The sequence below is a fragment of the Ceratotherium simum genome, chromosome 38 (assembly GCF_057802395.1).
Source record: "Ceratotherium simum simum isolate JZ-2026a chromosome 38, ASM5780239v1, whole genome shotgun sequence".
Taxonomy (NCBI): domain Eukaryota; kingdom Metazoa; phylum Chordata; class Mammalia; order Perissodactyla; family Rhinocerotidae; genus Ceratotherium; species Ceratotherium simum.
In genome coordinates this window covers 24,085,265-24,107,414 of record NC_141937.1, presented here as the reverse complement: position 1 = coordinate 24,107,414, position 22,150 = coordinate 24,085,265, and the positions used below count along the sequence as shown (strand labels likewise).

The 22,150-nt window shown below is 39.8% G+C and overlaps 1 protein-coding gene across 1 annotated transcript in view; it reads right to left on the bottom strand.

Annotated features, from left to right (window-relative positions):
• Positions 1-1,250: 1,250 nt before the first annotated feature.
• ADGB (androglobin) overlaps positions 1,251-22,150 on the bottom strand; it is a 174,749-nt gene continuing 153,849 nt past the window's right edge. Inside the window, exons 31-36 of the mRNA XM_087425200.1 lie at positions 20,372-20,548; positions 19,340-19,433; positions 15,756-15,959; positions 8,397-8,487; positions 7,175-7,358; positions 1,251-1,678 (exon numbers count right to left, since the gene is read on the bottom strand). Coding sequence (XP_087281326.1) covers positions 1,493-1,678; positions 7,175-7,358; positions 8,397-8,487; positions 15,756-15,959; positions 19,340-19,433; positions 20,372-20,548 — 936 coding nt within the window. The 3' untranslated portion in view covers positions 1,251-1,492. The remainder of the gene's footprint in view (positions 1,679-7,174; positions 7,359-8,396; positions 8,488-15,755; positions 15,960-19,339; positions 19,434-20,371; positions 20,549-22,150) is intronic.

The following is a 22,150-nucleotide window of genomic DNA, read 5'->3' as shown; positions in this document are numbered from 1 at the left end:
CATACTAGGTTGTTACCATGTATTATTTTGGGGGGCTGGGAGATCACAGGGCTGTGAAGGAAAGTATAGGCAAAGAGTGATAAAGGAAAAAATGCATGTGTTTACATATTTAAGTAAAATTACATACACATAAAGAATTAAATTTTTTTGTGTGTGAGGAAGATTAGCCCTGAGCTAACATCTGTGGCCAATGCTCCTCTTTTTGCTGAGGAAGATTGGCCCTGGGCTAACATCCGTGCCCATCTTCCTCTACTTTATATGGGATGCCGCCACAGCATGGCTTGACAAGCGATGTGTAGGTCCACGCCCGGGATCTGAACCTGCGAACCCTGGGCTGCTGAAGCAGAGCGTGCAAACTTAACTGCTATGCCACTGGGTCAGCCCCAAGAGTTAAATTTTTTAGTTATAAAGATTTAAGTAAATGAAAAAAAGGAAAATCACCTATCAAAGTAAAACAGCTTTGACTGGTTGAAACATACTATAGGAGTTTTCATCTGAGAAAGTCATGAATTGGGAGCGGGTTTTTGGGAGAAGTCAATTTCCTACTATGTGCCTCAGTTAATCCACTCATTGTGTTTTTCTAAAACTAGCATACAAGAACATATTCTCTGTCTTACAAAAAATACGATGCTGGCACACATGACAAGGGATGTGTTTGTGATCACACACTCTATGCCTGGGTCACTGTGACTTGTTAGGACCTGCAATAGTCTTTGCCCATTGAGTAAAGTTTATTGAAGTTCAGCTTTTAAAAAAACACAAGTCTGGGGCCGGCCCTGTGGCTTAGCGGTTAAGTGCGCGCGCTCCGCTACTGACCGCCCGGGTTCACATCCCTGGCGCGCACCGACGCACCACTTCTCCAGCCATGCTGAGGCCATGTCCTGCATACAGCAACTAGAAGGATGTGCAACTATGACATACAGCTATCTACTGGGGCTTTGGGGCAAAGAAAAGGAGGAGGATTGGCAATAGATGTTAGCTCAGAGCTGGTCTTCCTCAGCAAAAAGAGGAGGATTAGCACGGATGTTAGCTCAGGGCTGATCTTCCTCACACACAAAAAAAACACAAGTCTGAAGTGTATTTTTTAACACTTTACAGTCTTTAAAGTTAGAGGCAAAATTTTCTCCAAGAACAATAGCTATTTTCCTCATTGTTGAATTTTTGAAAGGCAATCCTGTTGGTTCGTTTGTAATCTTGTCTTAGCACTAAGTAAAAAGGCAGCAATTCAGAGACAGACACATAAATTTTATTCCAGCTAAATATTTGGAAGCAATGTATTTATTGAAATTACAAAAATTTAAACTCTAATGGCTTCAAATAATAGCTTTCTGAGAAAAACTAACATTAACACCAAAATACAGAAACTATTTCTAAGGTAAGAAAACTTCTATTTTCAATTGGCCTAATACCTTATCAACAAGCAAAGTTATAGATCATTAAAAACTGGTTTTTCTTCTTCTTCAGAAGAAGGGTGGTACTGGGCATCTCCTCGTTACTTTTTCTTTCCTTTCTTTTTTTTCTGTGCGTCAGGGGCTAAGGTCTTCTTTTCGGACTCCGCCTTTAAGGCTGCTTCCTCCTCAGCCATCGCCTCCAGCCTCAGGCGCTCTGCTTGCAGCAACTTGTTTCTGTACTCTTCCCGGATGTTGAAGATCTTCTGCCGGGCTTCATCTAAGGAGTCCTACTCCAAAACAAAACCCCAAGCAAATGAGGTCCTCTAATAAAGACTTATGGTTCCAGAAAAAAAATAAAAGAAGAAAGCAATCCCTTTACCCTTTTCTCATGCCAATAGATTCCCGTGGGAAATTATTGAAGAAAGATGAAAATTGGGTTATGGTCTCAAATGTTCATCCATGCATAAAACATGAGCAAGCAACCAAGTGTACATGAGATTTTAACAGAATGGTAAATAAAAGCTTCAGTAGGAGGAAAACAAAGGGGAAGAAAGAAATAGGCAGAGATTTTGGCAAAGCAACAATCTGCTTTAAATGAGTTTAAATATAGTCTATATGAAACATGCAGCCCAGTGTGTCTCTCACAGTGACTGTGCTCAATAAATTACTGGTTCCCCACGCATATTCTAGCCCAGACAAAATGTATCTGACTTGTATGTAAAGAACAGCCAAATAATATCACCTAATCCACTGGATATCTTTGTTATTATCAGTTTGGCTTTTGTTCTCACTGCTTCAAAAAATCTATATTCATCAAGGACACCATTGACCTCATAGGTATCTAAATCCAGGATCATTTTTTGGTCTTATTCTTACTTACCTGTACTCTCTCCTCTTGGATCAACCAACTTAACTCAGTGTCCTGGGCACCACACCCTCTTGATTTTTCTCCTACTTCACTATCTGCTCCTTATCAGTTGCCTTAACTGATTTCTCCTTCATTTCTTAATTTGGAAGTGACCACGTCTCAGATCTTAGGCCTCTTCCCGTGGTGATCTCATCTTTGGCTTTAAATTCCATTTATACACTGATGGGTCCCCCAATTTTTTATCTCCAGCCCAGATCTCTCTCCCAAATTCCAGAATCACATATGGAACTTCTATTCAACATCTTCACATGACCGTATACTGGATATGTAAAGATGTCCATTTTGATACAATAACTATATCAAAACATGTCCCAAACTGAAATCCTTATCTTCCCTCCCAAACCATCAGATTTGATGGCAGCTCAATCATTTCAGTTGTTTAGGCAAAAAACTTAGAGTATTTCATGACTCTTCTCTGTCTCATATAATAAACCAACAACCCATCAGGAAATCCAGTTGATTCTACTTTGAAAATACATCCGGAATTCAACTGCTTCTCACCACCTCCACCCTACCACTTTGGTGTGAACCACCATCACCACTGCATGCTCAATGCAATGGTCTCGTCACAGAACTCTCGTCTTTTCTATGTGCCTCCTTCTACACTTATCTGTTCTCCACACAATATCCAAAGCAATCCCTTTAAGACGTAAGTCAGATCATGTTGCTCCTCTGCTCATTAGAACCTTGTTATGGTTCCATATTTCCCTCAGAATAAAGCTAAAGTCCTTTCAGTGGCCTTCACAGTCCTAATGATTACCTTCCCCATCCCCTCCCCCCACTTCCTTTCCGGCTTCCTCACACTCACCTACCCCTTGCTCACTCTGCTCCATGGCACAGGTCTCCTTAGTATCCTTCCTCTGATACGTGAATTTTGCTCTTGCCTTAGGGCCTTTGCTCTAGCTAATATCTCCTCTGAATCATTGTGTTCTGATTCTGTTCTACTTTTCTTTTTTTCTCAACATTTATCCCTTTTTCTCATATTATACAATGTATTTATGTATTGTGCTTGTATTTTAGCATCTATTTCCTCACTAGAATGTAAGCTTCATGAAGGCAAGGGTTTATCTCTTTTGTTCATGCTTAGGACAGTCTCTGGTACAAAAAGGCCCAGAAATATATATTGAGTGAATAAATTGTGGAAATGTGAAGTGTCAGAGATTATACACAGGTAAATATAGTTTCTATTTTCAAAAAGAAGAATAATTTTCAATTTTCAAAACTATAGACGAGAACACTTAATGTCAGTTCCAGGCAACATTCTAGAAATGGATTGTGAAATGGCTTCCCTAAAAGTGTTTACAAATAAGGCAGTGATTACCAAGTGCTGATGCAGGTTTACTAAGAGGCCTGTAAATGCAAATCATTGCAATTCTGATACTATGGCCACAATTATGGTTCAATTTGTTGAGTGTTTACTGTTTCAAAAACGGTATAATGAAAAAATAAGAATTAATGAAGTGATGCTGGAAGAGAAGCTTCAGGAAATGACTCTATCGTCTTCATCACTGAATTCTTCAAGAAATTTTCCATGGTTTTGCAACTTGCATGACTTTGGGTTGAGATGATGGAACAGCTGAATGTCAGAATCAGACTTACCAAAGCTTTTGACAAAAGAAGACTGTATCTACCATAACAAAATTGCTTTCACTAAACCAACTGCACAAATACAAGATGACAGTAGGGACATAGAAAAAAAAAGAAAGAGAGAGCCATCTTAAGGGTTTAGTGAAAAGTAGTTTAATATATGTCAGTAATCCCTTATCCCTTATGTAATTTAATATACGTCAGTAATCCCTTATGTTTTCTCCCATTTGATAAGAAATATAATACTGATCATGTTTCTCTTAAGGTAGCTTCAATCAAAATTTTCTCTTGGGGCGGCCCCGTGGCTTAGCGGTTAAGTGTGCGTGCTCTGCTACTGGCGGCCTGGGTTTAGTTCCCGGCGCGCACCCACGCACCGCTTCTCCGGCCATGCTGAGGTCGTGTCCCACGTACAGCAACTAGAAGCACGTGCAACTATGAGGTACAACTATCTACTGGGGCTTTGGGGAAAAAAAAAAGGAGGAGGATTGGCAATAGATGTTAGCTCAGAGCCGGTCTTCCTCAGTAAAAAGGAGGATTAGCATGGATGTTAGCTCAGGGCTGATCTTCCTCACAAAAAAAAAAACAAAAAAAAAAAACAACTTTCTCTTCACGTGCTTATCTGTACCTCACACTTAAAGAATGGGATCTGAATTCAAAACTATCCAAGTTAATATTTCTTCCCTATCTCCTCCCCATCTACTGCATTTGTTCTTGTCTATTAAACACGGAAAACATGACCGGCAATCCTGAAATTCCCTTTTGTGTTATAATATTTTAATTTAAACTATTTTCTACATGATGAATTGAATCTATATAATTTTAAGATTCATCTATTGATTCACTTATGAAACAAATTTCTGTGAGATAGAATCCCTTCTAGGCTCTGGGGATACAACAGTGAATCAAAACAAAGTTCCTGTTCACATACAGTCTATATTCTAGTGGAGATAGATTAAAAATGTATGCATATTTAATAAGCAATATACACACATTTCCATGTTAAACCAATAAATGAATATATATACAGGATAAGTGCTTTTAAGAAAATAATAAAGCCAGGCTTGAGTATACAAATTTTGAAGGGTTCTAATTTGGAAAGGGTAGCTAGAGACGATCTCTCTAATGAAGTGACAATAGATGAGAGAGCTCATAAAGAGAAGCTGTAAACCACTTGGCTCTGTGCAGGAAGGACGTTCCAGGAAGAGCACGATCCACGGCCCACAGGTGGGGACATGCCTGGCTGTTAGTGGAAGGGCAAAGTCAGTTTCCAAAAAAAAAAAAAGAGAAGAGAGGGTAGGATGGTAGAGAAAAAGATGGGAGAGGAAAGTGGGCACTAGATTACGTAGCACTCTAGACATCATAATAAAGACTCTGGCTTTTTTCTTAGTGAAATGTGAAGCCATCAGAGGAGTGAAATGAGCCCACCCTCCATTTTAAGGACGTACTTTGATAACCCTTAGTGCAATTCCTAAAATACTTGGGGTTCTCCTCCGGGCACCTGGTAGCATTGCACTCTGTATTGGTCTGCTAGGGCTGCCATAACCAAGGACGACAAACCGAGAGGCTTAAATAACAGAAATTTATCGTCTCACAGTTCTTGGTGCTAGAAGTTTGAAATCCAGGCGTCAGCAAGGTTGATTCCTTCAGTGAAGTTGTATGTGATTATGTGACTCTCTTTGGCTAATGAAATGTGACTATTAAAGTAAATGTGATGAGGACCCTCTACTGAAGTCACTGGCCATGTAGCTAGAAGGAGCAACACTCTCTTACTGTTTTAATCTAGGATCTGGTACACTAAGGCCTGTGGAACAAATCTGGCTCATTGCCTGTTTCTCTAAATACAGTTTTATTGGAACACATTTAGGTATTATCTTTGACTGATTTGTGTTAACAATGGCAGAGTTGAGTAGGTGCAACATATGGCCAGAAATATTTACTATCTGGCCCTTTACAGAAAACCAGTTTGCCAACCCCTGACATTGGGACTATTTGTAACCACAGGATACAATAGTCTGTCCTGACTCACACAATCACTTTGGCTGCAGAGCAGAGTCCACCTTGTAGGAGGGCAAGAAGGAAGCAGTGAGATGAGTCAGGAGGCTTTAGCGATACTCTGAATGGAAAATAATGACCGTTTGGACTAGATGGTGGGGATACAGAGTGAAAAGTGGTTGAATTTTGGATCTATTTTCAAGGTAATGCTGACAAGTTTTGTTAATGGATGAGAGGTAACGAGTGAGAGAAGTCAAGGATGTTTCCAAGGTTTCTCCTTGAGCAACTGAAAGATTGCAATTGCCCTTTACTGGCATGGAGAATATTGGTGGAGGGTTATGTCTGTGGTGACATGAGAGGGAGAGCAGGAATTACAGAATATGGATTTGGAGAGGTTCAGTTTGATGTACCTATTGGAAAACAAGAAGAGACATCAAAAAGGCGTATTCCTCAGATTGGCCAATACTGGAAATGACAGGGAGAACCCAATATCACTGTGGCTAAAATGTTTAGAAAGTCTTGTAGCCTTTGGTGTCTTTGGAGCATGTGTGAATGTGTGTGTGTGTTGTAGGAAAAAAGGAGAAAAAAATAAATCTTCATCTTCCACAGTGGAAGTCCTTCATATATATTTATCAAATTTCCCCATTTCTAGTACAATACTTCCATTTTTAGTTAAGCTTGATCTTTCACACTACAGAAATCCTTCTTTTTTGGACCATGTCTAAATAAAGCACCTCTAGTCTTCTGCAGGGGTGGAGAAGGGACAGTCAACTGTCTACAAAAAGTTGAGGTGGTGATCAGCAGTTCTAACTGCTTCTTAAATAGTTTTAAACCAAACAAATCCAATGATTTTATCTTCCTCCCCCTGGACCTTCACTTCCTAACATGGTGGGCGTCACCAATTTCAGAGCCCTTTGGGGAATCTGGGGAGCAAACTGAGTTGATTCTTAAGAATTTTTCTACAGCCAGCTTAGGATTTGGCTGCCTCAGGTCTGTTAATGCAATCTTCATCCAGCTTTTTTCCAGCTTCACAAATATTTTGTTGTTATCTTCTCTCCCATTCTTCCCATTTTGTGGATAGATTCCCAATACTGCATTTTAGAGGGACTTTAGAGAGCAAGTAAAATTAGATGTGTATTGTCAATTTGCCATCTTTTCTGAGAAGCTGGGAACTAAATGTTTTCAAGACTTCTTTTTACCCGGTTACTATATGCTTCTATGATATCTTTTTAAAAGGAATTGGTCAACTTGATCTAGGTATGCACCTGAGACTCACCCGCATTTCCCCATACATCTCCAGGACCCGATCCTTCAACTTAAGTCGTTCCTCTCGGTCAATGTCTCTAATGCTAAGGACTCTGGTCCTGTACTGTCGAAACTGATGGACCTCCTCTGCTTTCTGCATTGCCTGCTGCTTGTTCAGTTCCTCTGTTTGCAGCAGGGGCTCAGTTTTTGTTTTCCTTGACATAAAAATATCAAAAGACATACATTAAGTCATTTGGGAACTCTGAAATGGACTTGACTTTAGAACTCAAATAATTTAAAATCATATCAACAGTGTGGTGCTCTGAATGAAATCAAATATTAGGAATAGAAGGAATAAACCATTTTATTTATTTATTTATTTTTAAAGTATTTTTTTTTTTTTTTTAGGAAGATCAGCCCTGAGCTAACATCCATGCTAATCCTCCTCTTATTGCTGAGGAAGACCGGCTCTGAGCTAACACCTATTGCCAATCCTCCTCCTTTTCCCCCCCCCCTTTTTCCCCCAAAGCCCCAGTAGATAGTTGTATGACATAGTTGCACATCCTTCTAGTTGCTGTATGTGGGACGCGGCCACAGCATGGCGGCAGAAGCAGTGCGTTGGTGCGTGCCTGGGATGGAACCCAGGCCGCCAGTAGCAGAGCGCACGCACTTAACCACTAAACCAAGGGGCCGGCCCTAAACCATTATTTTTAGATGGGCTTTGCTCTATCGAATCATGATATTTTAGGAAATTATTTTATGAAAGTATCAGTAAAATTAGATATACCATTTGATGAGGTGTTTGTGGAATGGGTGTTCGAAACTATGGAATATCTTGTAGGTTTTCCTTTTTAATTTATGAAGCTAAACAATTTTGAAAATGTTTTCAAACTTGTAAATATGCTTGAGTAACTATCTCTCTCTATTAATCCTATTGTCTAGCTCTTAAGGAAATTGAATCTAATTAAATAATAGCAGAAAGTATGGTGGGAATTTTCTGTAGCTCAACTCACCTTAATGAGCTTACAAATTAAATCTTTGCAGAAAGCATTTAAATGCTTTTATGATTGACTTCATAAAACATTTGCCAAATTTGAGATGTCAAATCATGTACTTCTAAAAATGTAGATACACTAAAAATATATTAAGCATTTAATTTCAAATTTCAGTTGTTTATCTACTGCCTATTGGCAATATACCCAAAATTCTATGAACACCAATTGTCTGTGTTAATTATGTTTATTAAAACTTACCGTACATATTGAGTTAAGTCTACACATTCTAGCTCTTTTCGAATAAGTCGTGGAGATATTTCCAAAAGTGTTGGGGATCGTGAATGAGGCCCTGTTAAAAAAAAAAAGTCCCAGGCTTTCAAGAAAGAATCAACAATGACTAAATGACTGTTATATCTCATTTGAATTGAAAATAATATTTTCTGTTAAAAAACAACCATTGATAGGACTTGCCTTATTTGATGTGATTTTAATGTGATTTAATACAACTTTATTAAAATACAATATTATTTCATATTTATCCTCTAGCTGGTGTTACTATACTGACAGTTAAATGAAGGAGATGAGAAAATGAAAATAGACAAAATGAATATACTGTATAAGAAAAGTAATAAAATGTTATTCTAATTATAGTTAAATGAAGACAGAGACAAAAAAGGTTATACTTTAAGTTACAAAATTTCATTATAGGGCCAGCCAGGTGGCATAGCGGTTAGGTTCACGCACTCTGCTTCGGCGGCCTAGGGTTCACAGGTTCGGATCCCAGGCGCGGACCTGTGCACCGCTCATCAGGCCATGTTGTGGCAGTGTCCCACGCATTAAATAGAGGAAAGATGGGCACAGATGTTAGCTCAGGGAAAATCTTCCTCAGCAAAAAGAGGAAGATTGGCAATGGATATTAGCTCTTGGCCAATCTCCCTCACAAAAAAAAATTTGTGATAAACAAATTAAATGACCCAGTATCTAAAGTGCTTGCTCTAATGTGAAAAGCTATACTAAGCACTATGGGGGTGGAATATAAAAATGTTTAACATACAGTACCCTACCTTCAAGAAACTTTTAGTCCAGTGGAGTAGGCAATATATAATAAGGAAACACTGAAAATCAAATTACCAGGAACTTTTTGCTCCATAGACCCCTATGAACCCACAAGAAACAGATATAAGAAAGAAACTTTAAAGTCTAAGACGTTAACCATTCAGCCTTTCCAGACCACTTAATTTCTTTTTTGAAAAAAATTATTGAAGTATAATTTGCATAGCATAAAATACACCCATTTTAAAAGTATAATTAATACTTAAACTTACAGAGTTGTGCAACCAGCATCAAAAACCCAGTTTCAGAACATTTCCACTATCCACATCAAATTTCTATGTCCTTTTACAGTTACTGTTCATTCCCAGCACAAGCCCCAGGCCACCATTAATCTACTTCGTGTCTCTACAGATTTGCTTCTCCTGGACACTTCATGCGAGTGGGAATGGTAAAATTATGTTTACCTTTTTAAGAAATTGTCAAATCATAGTGTTTTGATTGTTGTTAGTTTCATTACAAATCCAGAAATCACGAAGTAAAAATCCTCTCCCTTGGTTCACTATCAAAATTATTTTGTTCATTCTGTGTCTTTTGCATTTCCATATAAGTTTTGAGGTTGGCTTGTCAAATTTTGTAAGATGTCCACTAGAATTCTGATAGGGATTACATTGCATTTACAAACCAATTTGGGGAGAATTACTATCTTACTATTTTGAGTCTTCTAGTCCAAAGCATGGACTACCTCTCTATTTAGATCTTTTAAAGTTTCCTTCAATGCTGTTTTATACTTTTCAAAATACACATCTTGCACTTTTGTTAAATTTATTTCCATACATTTACTATTGATGCTATTGGGAATGAAATTGTCTTTTTGATTTTTTGATTTATTATTGATAATATGTAGAAATAGAAGTAATTTTTGTATATTAATCTTGTACCACGTGACCTCACCAAACTCACTTATTAGTTCTAGATGATATTCTTGGTTCTTTCTCCCTGATTCCTTAGGATTTTCAGGATGTAGAATCAATTTGTCTGCCAATACAGTTTTACTTCTTCCTTTCTGATATAGACGTGTTTTATTTGTTTTTTTTGATAGAAGTGGCTAGAACCTCCATAAGTGGTTAGGGTGGATAACTTGCCTTGTTCTTGATCTTAGGTTGAAATCACTATGTCTGTTTTGTTACCCAGATCTCCTTGTTCAATTTTTGGCTGATATGTTGCTCACTCTGACCAGTGTCACAGTCCCAGGCAGCTGTGATGTTGGCCATTCCCAGTTTGCCACCAAGTTCACTATTACTTGCAACAATGCCCATGGGCATGGAACTTTTCCCTGGAGCCTCAAGTCGGGTAAACCTTTACCAGCATTGGCACCAAGGCTGCCGGTCCTCGTGGCTACCATGCTGCAGAGCTTGGGTTGATGAGAAAACCTCACATTAAACCATAGATCCTTGCTGTCCCTACCAATTGTTGTAGACAGCCTAATGCACCTCTGAAGATGTCTTATATCCTAATCTCCGAAACCTATAAACATGTTACCTTACAAGGACTTTGAAGATGCAGTTAAGTTAAGCATGTTGATATGAGAAGATGATTCTGGATTATTCAGCTGGGCTCAATGTGATCACAAGAACACATAAGGGAAAAAAGAGGCAGGTGGAAGACAAAGAATCCAAGAAGGGGATGAGGAGATGGACACAGAAGAAATACAGATGAAGGGAGGGAAAGAGAGACAAAGAGACAGAGACATTTGAAGATGCTATGCTGCTGGCCCTGAATACGAGGAAGGAGCCACAGGCCAAGAAGTCAGATGGCCCTCGAAGCTGAAAATGGAAACAGAGTCTCCCCTAGAGCCTCCAGGAAGAATGCAGCCCTGCCAACACCTTAATTTCCAAATTTCTGCCCTCCAGAGCTGTAAGAAATTTGTGTTGTTTTAAGTCACTAAGTGTGTGGTTATTTGTTACAGCAGCAATAGGAAACAAGTAGGATTAAGTTCATTTGTTTTTGTTGTTCTTATTTTTAATAATTATTTTTCATTTAGTTTGCTTTCAGAGTTTTGAAATTTTGTTCTTTTTGTGTGAGGAAGATCGGCCCTGAGCTAACATCTGCCAATCCTCCTCTTTTTGCTGAGGAAGACTGGCCCTGGGCTAACATCCGTGCCCATCTTCCTCCACTTTATATGGGACGCCACCACAGCACGGCTTGACAGGTGGTGTGTCTGTGCGCGCCTGGGACCCGAACCGGCGAACCCCGGGCCGCCGCAGCGGCATGTGCGCACTTAACCGCTTGCTCCACCAGGCCGGCCCCAGAGTTTTGAAATTTTTTTAATCATTTTTTTTCCAGTTTATCATTGCTTTTTGGGAAGAAGATATGTCAAGTTCTCACTCTGCAATGCAACAGGTCCCACTCTGCACTGTATTTAATCCTGCTTTTCACATGTGGTTGTAATAGTCTCAGCAATATTGTAAAGTGCTTAATTTATAACAACTTGCTAAAAGTGATCATTCATTTGGAAATATAATCTAATGTAAACCTTTAAAAAAACTTAAAAAACAATAACATCCAAATTAATTTTTCATTTTTTCAAAAATACATCAAGTCACAATACATGTGAGAAAAACGAATATAATAATACAAATTCCAACTCTGTTCCATCATTAAAACACGAATTCATTTTATAACATTCAATAAAACATTCCTGAAGTATGGACATTTTATAACATGACTCTTCTAGAAACCAGTGGCCAATAAGTTTTCTTTTTTCATCATGGTTACTATGGGATCTCAGATTTCTAAAGTTCATTTGCTTTTCTTACAAACACATCTACTTCTGTTGGGTATATTTTTGGCATTTCAAACTTGAATTGTTTTTATAAGACACCAGCTCTGCTGACTCTGGCTGGAAAGAAAATGTTTTCCGATTAATTAGATGTTTGTGTTTTCTTATATCTTGCCAAATAATATATATTTAAAGAGAGAGAGTGGGAAAGGGGCAGAGAAGGTTAATCTTCACGTTCACCTACAAAACTTTGTCATATCAGAAGAGGGTATGAGTATAGTACGACAGTCTTAGAACTCTAGAACAGTGCAGCTCAAAGTGTATGTGTGTGTATGGACCATCCTCCATCTGCAAACTGGTCCTCTATGGGGTAAGTTCTGAAAGTGAGAGTATGCATTTAGAAATATTTTTATAGCAATTTATCATCAACTTAGTCATTTTATTATATTTTACAAAAGTTTCGGTTTACAACAGACAAGAGGAGAAAACTTCTTTCATCATAGGAAGTTTGACTATGAGAATCGCTGTTTAAAAGACATGGTGAAGGGGGGCCAGCCCAGTGGCATAGCAGTTAAGTGCGCGCGCTACGCTTCCGCGGCCCCGGGGTTCGCAGGTTCGGATCCCGGGCGTGCACCACTTGTCAAGCCGCGCTGTGGCGGCATCGCATGTAAAATAAAGGAAGAAGGGCACTGATGTTAGCCCAGGGCCAATCTTCCTCAGCAAAAAGAGGAGGATTGGCATTGGATGTTAGCTCAGGGCTGATGTTCCTCACGAAAAAAAAAAGACACAGTGAAGAATACTTTGACTGATTGTGAAGCCTGGGACAAAAAATTGGAAATTAAGACAAAGATCACTCTAACTTCTGGGAAAGCCCCCTGAAATAAAAGGGAAGTTGAAAGCAATGTTTGCAATCTTGATCTTGACGATGGCGTGGTGTTGAGGAAGAATGGTTAGGAGTGAAATCCATAATGATGTTATTTCTATGTCCTCTGGCATCATGAAGGAAGTTGTTCTAAGTTACCTACTATATGAAAATAGGAAGTCGAAAGACTAAGGTAGCTTTCGGGAGTCACAAATATCCATGGGAATGTGGAGATCAGACCACGTAAAGCTCTCACAGGGTCTGTAATCTCTTATGGGTGATGCTTCTCCAGGAGGGAGGGCCAATTTGTGGTGCACCAAGAGCAGAGGTGGGAGCAGCGCACGGAACTGCAGAGAACAGCTGGACAGCCTGACTTGTGGTTCTCAAGTGTGATTCCTTCTACGACCACAGTACTGGGGCACACGGCAGCGCCTCAGTGCTATAGGAGGTACTGAAAGCACACAACAGCACACCCCTTCTCAGAGGGAGAGGAAGTTAATTTTTCTTGATGGCGTGTAATTAAACTTATCATTTTATATTAAATTAAAATGATAATAAAACACATTTAAGAATGTTTTTAAGTTGGTCTAAGTCCTGCATTCCTGCTGTCTCTTCCCTTTCCTCCCTGTTTCCAGCCCTCTCCTTCCCACCCAAAAGCACACCCTTTTACAGTTACGTGAACTTTAGTGCAAATGTCTGAAGACTCTCATGGCCAAAGGCATGATGCAATGAGAAACAGGAGAGTTGATCTGGAAGCACAGGCTTCACGCCCTCACAACTCTGGTCTGGGGCTCTGGGAAAAAAATGACATCTACCCCATGACAGCGGGGACACACCATCCGAGGCTGGTGTGAAGAATCATGATTACATTCAATTTTCTCAACTTGAAGATGACCTTGTTAGCATATAAACAAACAATTTGATATCAGAATTTAATTATACTTTCCTTTTTAAGATCTTTAACGAAGCGTGGGGGAAAGGTTGCGTTCGATAAGAAATCACAAAGTGTGGAATCAAAAGAACTAAAGTTTGAGCCTTGATTTTACCTGAAATGTTTCAACTTCCTGCCCTTGGGTGAGTCATTTATCAGTTCCTTCATTTTTGAGGCAGAGAGGGCAGTATATGCTTTTTCTAGTTCATAGAGGCTCAAGTGAGTTAATATATGCCAAAGCACTCTACCAATAAAATATTAATACAAAATGATAGGTATCATTCTAATAAATTTTAGTGCCACTGGCATGTGTGTTATTATCTATGAAATGAGCCCTTACTCTTAAAATACTGGTTCAGAAATGTCAGAATCTCTTGTTAGTAGAGTAAAAGAGCCCTTCGAATTTTGGGATTTTCTTCTTCACTGTGGAAATCACTAAAGGACATGTTTTAGCTATAAACAGTTTTTTTTTTTTTCTTTTTGATGAGGAAGACCAGCCTTGAGCTAACATCTGTGGCCAATCCTCCCTTTTTTGCTCAGGAAGATTGGCCCTGAGCTAAAATCTGTGCCCATCTTCCTCTATTTTATGTGGGATGCCACCACAGCATGGCTTAATGAGCTGTGTGCAGGTCCGTGCCCGGGATCCGAACCTGCGACCCCCAGGCCACCAAAGCGGAGCTCACACACTTAACCACTACGCCACCAGGCCGGCCCCACATAAACAGTTTTTAATTGGAAAATTCTCAGACCAGTTTATCAATTTTGAGAAAAGAACCATTGTTGGTGTTTCTGAGGATGCTTTCTTCCAAAACATCTTTCTTTCCTGCCTGGGTTCTGCACAAGTAGAGAAATAAATAGTAAGATTTTACTATTGATGTAGGTATAATTGGAGGACATAGCTTGAAGTGAGAGAAAAATGGGCCATAATCACAGAACGCCAGAGCTGGCTGACCCCTACAGCCCCCCTCAGTCATATGTAGTGCTTCCAATTCAGGGACCAGCAGTGGATTCAGGCTCCCCACGGGCAACCCAAAATTTATTCTTTCCAAATATATCAATCAGATAAGACACTTAGCCCCCTTAGCAACAGAAAGTCCAAGAGTTGCTTAGGGAAAATACCCTTCCTCATGGAGGCAGGAATGCGGAAAGACATTTCTCTGTAATACTTCCCATTGAGGATTTAGGTTCATTTTAGTGAATAAATACGAATCCGTATTATACAGAAATGAATCAAGTCAGTGTGGCTTGTACCCCACTGAAAATTGGTCTCTTCCAACATTTTAGAAACCAAATATTTAAAAATTCATTATAAAAGGTAAAAAGAAAACCTATCAGGTACCATACTATAGATAGAACAAAAGGGATCTGTGTTAAGTGAATATGTGTGATTCACTATAGTGAATATATACTAGCATATATCACATATACTGTGCGTGTATATACATATACATATATACTGTGAATCACTGTATATACAATAACTGCAATTTTATTTTTAGTATTTGTAGACTCAGAAAACTATACAAAAATATATCAGATACTTTCTATTTTTTTGTGAGGAAGATTAGCCCTGAGCTAACATCTGTTGCCAATCCTCCTCTTTTTGCTGAGGAAGATTGGCCCTGGGCTAACATCCGTGCCCATCTTCCTCTACTTTATATGGGACGCCGCCACAGCATGGCAAGTCTGCTCCTAGGATCTGAACCGGCGAACCCCGGGGCTGCTGAAGCGGAGCGTGTGCACTTAACCGCTATGTCACCCGGCTGGCCCCGATACTCTTTTTTTTTTTGCCCACTTTTATCTTAAGGATAGGTATTTTATAATCAGAACCTTGAGCAGATTATCAACTCTGATGAGCAAAATGAAGACCCATGAATACAAAATACGTATTTCTCTATGTTGTAACCCTAGCCATCACATATCTAAGTTAGTATCTTCTAGAATTTTTATTTCAAAATAGGTACTTGTCTTGCCAACCAGAGCAGTACTTACCGATAACGTCCTTCCGAAGGCTCTGCTCACGCTCCTCTTTCCCTGCCGGAGACACCGCTCCACTTTCACTGCTCACCGATTTTGTCAGATCCTTCAAGCCCTTGGTTAGCTGCCACTTCTTCCACAGCGTACTCCCTGGTGGTGTGCTCTCTAAACTCATGGGGTTCTTTACGTCGGGCACTTTTGTGGCACTCGCAGATGTTTCTACCACGACACGACATGTGCGTTACTGAAAAAACTTGCATTCCATGAAATCACATACGAAATGTAACAGGGCTCGTGGGAGCACAGATTTGGAGCGGAAGACTCGAAACCTTTGCAACTTCTAACCACGGCGACAACAATCACTGGTACCTCAGAAGGGGACGTGGACGGCCCAGGCAGCCAGTGCGTCTGGAAGCTGCCTCGGGACGTGAAAACATCACGTAAAAATAGACGCTTTTTGAAGGTGAGATATTACAAATGGAAATGGGGTCTCTGAACCATTGGGCTGCTGTTAGGGCGGCCCCTGGAGGAAGGGAATCTATCCCATGTGAGAACTGTGCGTGGACAGGGTTCTCCCTTCTGGGAGGGGGGCCCTCTGTGTAGGCAATTGTCTAAAATTTTCTTAAAACAGAGCTGAAAAAGGCTCTTGCTTGTAAAGTTGCAAAGCTGGAAGATTTTTTCTTAACGTTATGATTCTATTCCCACTGTTCCAGATCCTTATGCCTACGAAAAACTGCACAAAACCTACCACGACTTCCACATTATACAGACGTTTCCCTCTATTTATCAATTGCAGATGATTTAATTGGTGCTATATTCTGCTTTGAATGAAAGGCAGTGATGGGCTAATACTTAAGAGCATGGAGAAATCTTGAAATGAAAGGCAGATGTTCAGTAGTCAAAAGTTGGTTCTTTAAACATAGTATTAAAATTGGGGCCGGCAGGGTGGCAAAGTAGTTAAGCTTGCGTGCTCCGCTTCAGCAGCCCGGGGTTCGCGGGTTCAGATCCCGGGTGTGGACCTATGCATCACTTATCAAGCCATGCTGTGGCAGGTGTCCCACATATAAAGTAGAGGAAGATGGGCACGGATGTTAGCCCAGGGCCAATGTTCCTCAGCAAAAAGAGGAGGATTGGGAACAGATGTTAGCTCAGGGCTAATCTTCCTCATCAAAATAAATAAATAAATAAATAAATTAATTAATTAAATTGATGCACTCCTAGAGCAAGACTGATTGAGGAAAAAAAGAGGTTAAAATGAAGTTTATTCTAGGAAGTTTAAATTACTTAAAATAGACAAGTTCCTTGTAAAACACAACTTACTAATCCCAACACAGGAAGAAATAGAACAGCTGAAGAGCACGACATATAGAGTACATACTGTATGAGTCCAAAACATGAAGTTCAGGAATAGGAAAAATTAATTCCTGGTGGTAGAGGTCAGACTAGAAGTTACCTTGAGGAAGGAAATGGCTGGGAAGGTGAAGGAGGAGGACTCTCGGGATGTACTAACTGTTTCGTGCCTTGATCTAAATGGTGGCTCCGGACTGTACACAAATGTGAAAACTCGTCATGCTGTGCAATTAAGATTTATGCCTTTACTGCATATGTTGTATGAGGAACTCAGGTTCCTCTGAGCCCTGTGCTTCACTGCGCCTCATCCTTGGCTTGTAAAAGATCTCAGTTTTAGCAAAGAATCCTGCTAAACCAGTTTATCAAGAACTCCCCATCCTTGAGATCAAGGTCCTCTTCCCCCACCCCCAATATTAATCAAGGTCCTCTTCCCTGAGCCTTGATACCTAACCAAGTTCCTCTGTGTAATTTTCCATCCACTCCCTCAGCCTGCCTGTTGGCTATCAGTCCCGCCTTGTCCCCGTTGTATTCAGAGTTGAGTTCAACCCCTCTCTCCTATTGCAACAGTCTTGACTCCTGTCACGATAGTCTTGAATCAAGTCTTCTTACCATTCTTTTTATTTTTATTTTTATTTTTCAGGTGAGGAAGATCGGCCCTGGGCTAACATCCATTGCCAATCTTCCTCTTTTTACTGAGGAAGATTAGCCCTGAGCTAACATCTGTGCCAATCCTCCTCTATTTTCTATTTTGTCTATGGGATGCCACCACAGCATGGCTTGATGAGCAGTGCGTAGGTCCACTCCTGGGATCCAAACCCGCGAACCCTGGGCCGCTGAAGTGGAGCACGTGAACTTAACCACTATACCACCGGGCTGGCCCCTTCTTGCCATTCTTAACAAGTGTCTAGGGAATAACTTTTCCTTTACATATAGATTAATATAACATTTTTAAAATTAAAAATAAAACCTGGAGCCTAAAGGATAAGAATCATATTCTATTCACCTTTGTATTGCTAACATAACATTAGACCCTATTGATTAGAGGAGTGATTACATTAGGAGTTAGGAGTATTTCAAATCCCAACTTGGTCACTTTTTAAATGTATGAATTGGGAAGAATAAGAAGACTCTCTGTGGGGCCAGCCTGGTGGCATAGTGGTTAAGCTCATGGGTTCTGCTTCAGCGGCCGGGGGTTCGCAAGTTCGGATCCTGGGCACGGAGCTACGCACTGCTCATCAAGCCATGCTGGGGTGGAGTCCCACATAGAAGAGCTACAACTCTACAAGTATGATACACAGCTATGTACTGGGGCTTTGGGGAGAAAAAAGGAAAAAAAAAAAAAAGGAAGACTCTCTGAGCTTTGGTCTCTTTATCTGTTAAATAAGAACAGTCATGTCTACCTCATAGTTGCTGTAGCTTAAAGTGAGATAACAAACATAAAGCCCTTTGAACAGTGCCCATCCCAGGATCACAGGATGAGGGTGATATTTGTGGTTTATCCTCTCCATAGGAAAAGTTAAGGGACATGATTTTTATAAAAGTTATTGAATTACACTCCTGAAGATGTCAAAGTGGAAAAGCACAATTTGGGATGTGAACGTCTTCAGCCTCCCTGGACAGCCTAGTGCGGTGATAGATGGAGGCAGCCACGTGGTTTTGAGAGGATGCTGGGGTGATGGAGAGCTCTGACCACATGCTAGCTCTGTCTCTGGGCATCTTGTGAGCTTAGCAAATTCCAGAGCAAATTACTCTGGGCCTGTGTCCTTATTGGTAAGTTGGAAATAATATTATATATCAGTGGGTGGATGTGAGTATTAAATGAAATAATTAGTGTTTCACAATTCCAGGCCCAAGGCAATCACTCAATAAAAGTAGTCAGCTTTATTACTGTGATTCTTATTGCTATTATTCATTGTTATTATTGCTAGAAAGGCACCAGATTTATAGTAGTAGGCCTGCCTTCAAGTTCGCATACTGATATCTTCTAACTAGGATGAACTGTTATTTCTGGCTTCAATTTTTCTTAAGTGGGGAAAATCTTATCTACCCGGGGCAAAAGTAAACATCTGCTTGGTAAAAAGAACACACTTCAGAATCTATTTTCTTACGGGATTATATGTGACTTTTTACAATCCTGTAAAAAATTAGATTCTGAAATGTGCTTTTGCCAAGCATGACTTGCTGATTGTCTTTTAAGAGGTGCAAGTAACAGCTCTGTGTTTGAGGCAGCTGGGGCAGAGTCAACTGACCTTCTTTAGTTTGACTTCCACACACGGGCAAACTCTCAGCATCAGGTGTTTTCTTAAAGAGCCGGTTGAGGTAACGTAGACGAGCCTGAGAAGCCTAGAGAACAAACACTATCAACAAAACAGTAGAGGAACAACATCTTAACAGTACTCAAAAAAACACCAGGGGTGCCAGCCCCGTGGTATAGTGGTTAAGTTCAGTGCACTCCACTTGGGCAGACTGGGTTCACGGGTTCGGATCCCGGGAACAGACATACACCACTCGTTGGCGGCCATGCTGTGGCAGTGACCCACGTACAAAATAGAGGAAGACTGGCACAGATGTTAGCTCAGGGCCAATCTTCCTCGACAAAAAAACCCAGGAAAATGTGAATGAATAGGGCAGTTAGAACCAGGCCAGCTCTTATTAATTATCAAATAAACTCAACTTCTGAACCATCTGTGATTTTGACAGTTATTTTGAGAACTAGTGAAGAATAAGTCCTAAAACCAATGCACTGGGTGTGCTATCTTAGATCCAGTTGCTCCTGAACCTTTTTTATCTGCCTCAATAACCCTGAGCTGGGACATGAAACACATACAAGTAATAATGTTTCACCACGGCAATGATTCTTACATAAAATATAGGGGGGAGGGAGACTTGAGGTATGTCGATTCCACAAGGAGACGCATATGCTTTTTATCTGAGGCTCTTTAAAGTACATAAAAGCACATATTATACGTTGTTATGCTTTCTTACTTGGGAGTGTGAAGGACAGATGTGGACACAGCCCCTGCTACCAGAAAGAATGAGGTAACCCACAGTTTGAGCTGATTAGTGGCACCATTGCGTGCTTCGCTTTGAAAGTGAGCCGGGTATCAGGAGGGTAACATTTCACAAGGTGTCAAAATGTGGCCTGACACTTAGTCCAGATCTGACAAAATTCCAGGTATCGTTCCTAAAGGAAAGACTATGGGGTTTCACCAACATGGCTCTTCCTTCAGACCATGCCCAGGAAGGAAAAGCGAAAGAACAACTTTTCAAACTCACGCGACCTTGACTGCTCTCCCTGGCTCAGCCATCTCCCAGGCTTGCTTCATGGCTCGGATTTCGTCTGCTCTTTCTGTGTCTTTTTTCACTTCAAAAATGTCTGCTTCACTGTGTTCAGAGACCAGCCTCAAAATCCAGTAGGGTTTATTTGGGTCTTCTGGTTGAGAGTGAGCAGTGGACAACTGATAAAATAAAATGAAAACCTTTGGGTCAGATGTTTTTCTCCTTTCAAATGGGTCTATATTTTACCTTGTGATCCATAATTTCACTATTAAGTGTTTACCCAAAAGAAATGAAAATATGTATTCACAAAAAGACCTGAACAAGAACATTCATTACAGCCTTATTCATAATAGCCAAAAAAAACGGAAACAATATAAATGTCTATCAGCTGATGAATGGATAAACAAATTGTAATACGTTCATATGATTGAATACTATTTAACATTAAAAAGTAATAATATCTCACAGAGAGACATTATACTGAGATGAAGTTGAGCACAAAAGAATACATCTTGCATGATTCATCCATATGAAATTCCAGAACAAGCAAAACTGTTGCCTGGGGGTGAGGTATGGGGATGACAGAATCCACTGCAAAGAGGTTGGAGGGAATTTCTAAACTTATAAAAATGGTCTAAAATCTATACCTTGATAGAGACGTGGGTTACATGTCAAAGTTCACTGATCTGTACATTTAAGATTGTTGCATTTCACTCTATGCAAATTTTACCTAAAAGCTGTAAACAAAAAAAATTCTAAATTACACTTAGGCTAACTCATAGCATCTCTTCACAAAAATGAGGGCAGGAATAGTGGATTATTTCCAAGTCTGGATATACTTGCTATATATTCATTATGAAAGTTAACGACATTTTGATGTCTCATGGGATCACTTTCATGGACCATAGGCTGGGAGCAGATTGACACAGGACTTCAAAATGTCTAGATACGTGAGGCTCATTCCTGGCAATCTGGCAGGGAGAAAGGCTTGAATCTGATGTGGTGACTAGCACTCTACGTAAGATGGACAATGTCAATTATCCATGTTAAATAACGCAGGTGAGGAGGCGGGGATTGGGGGGGGGGGTCACTGAATAAAGTTTTCACGTGCAGTTTTTTTTAATGTTACCAGAAAGATCTTCTAGATTTCTACGATATTCCCCTAATATTCTGATGAGAACTGAAATCTCACAATTGGAAATTCTTTCATTTCTTCCTTTTAAAAAACAGTACATAAGCTTTTCTCATCTTTCATATTGCTTGATAAATGAGTTAATCAGAAACTTCTCTGGGATCACATTTTGATCAGGGAAGGGAACACTGTGAAGGACTAAGGGAGGGCCATGTCTTATAAGAATTAATGGATTGAGTTAAGCTTATTTTAAATTTTAATAGTTTATTCTTGCTAATGATAAGAATATTTTCTAAGTGAATTCAAATAATTGATTTTATAACAGTGAATGATAAACTGAAGCTACACCTAGAAAAATTAACACACAGGATTATCTTGAAGTTTCAAGGGAAAAAAGTGGTTGATTGGAACTTCACCTATGTTTTTGAATCAATGTTGAAATAAGCAAATTTTGAGTAGAAAACTATATCTGGTTCTTTTATATTTCAAAGTAATAGTCCTTTGATAAAGAAAATTCCATTTTTCTGCATCTGTTTAGATGATATTACAATAAAAGGCAGCATTTGGATTGTAGAATGTAGTTAGTGAAAACATAGGTAATGTAAATTTAAGAAATTAGCATTTCCAAATGAAATAAAATCAATGATCA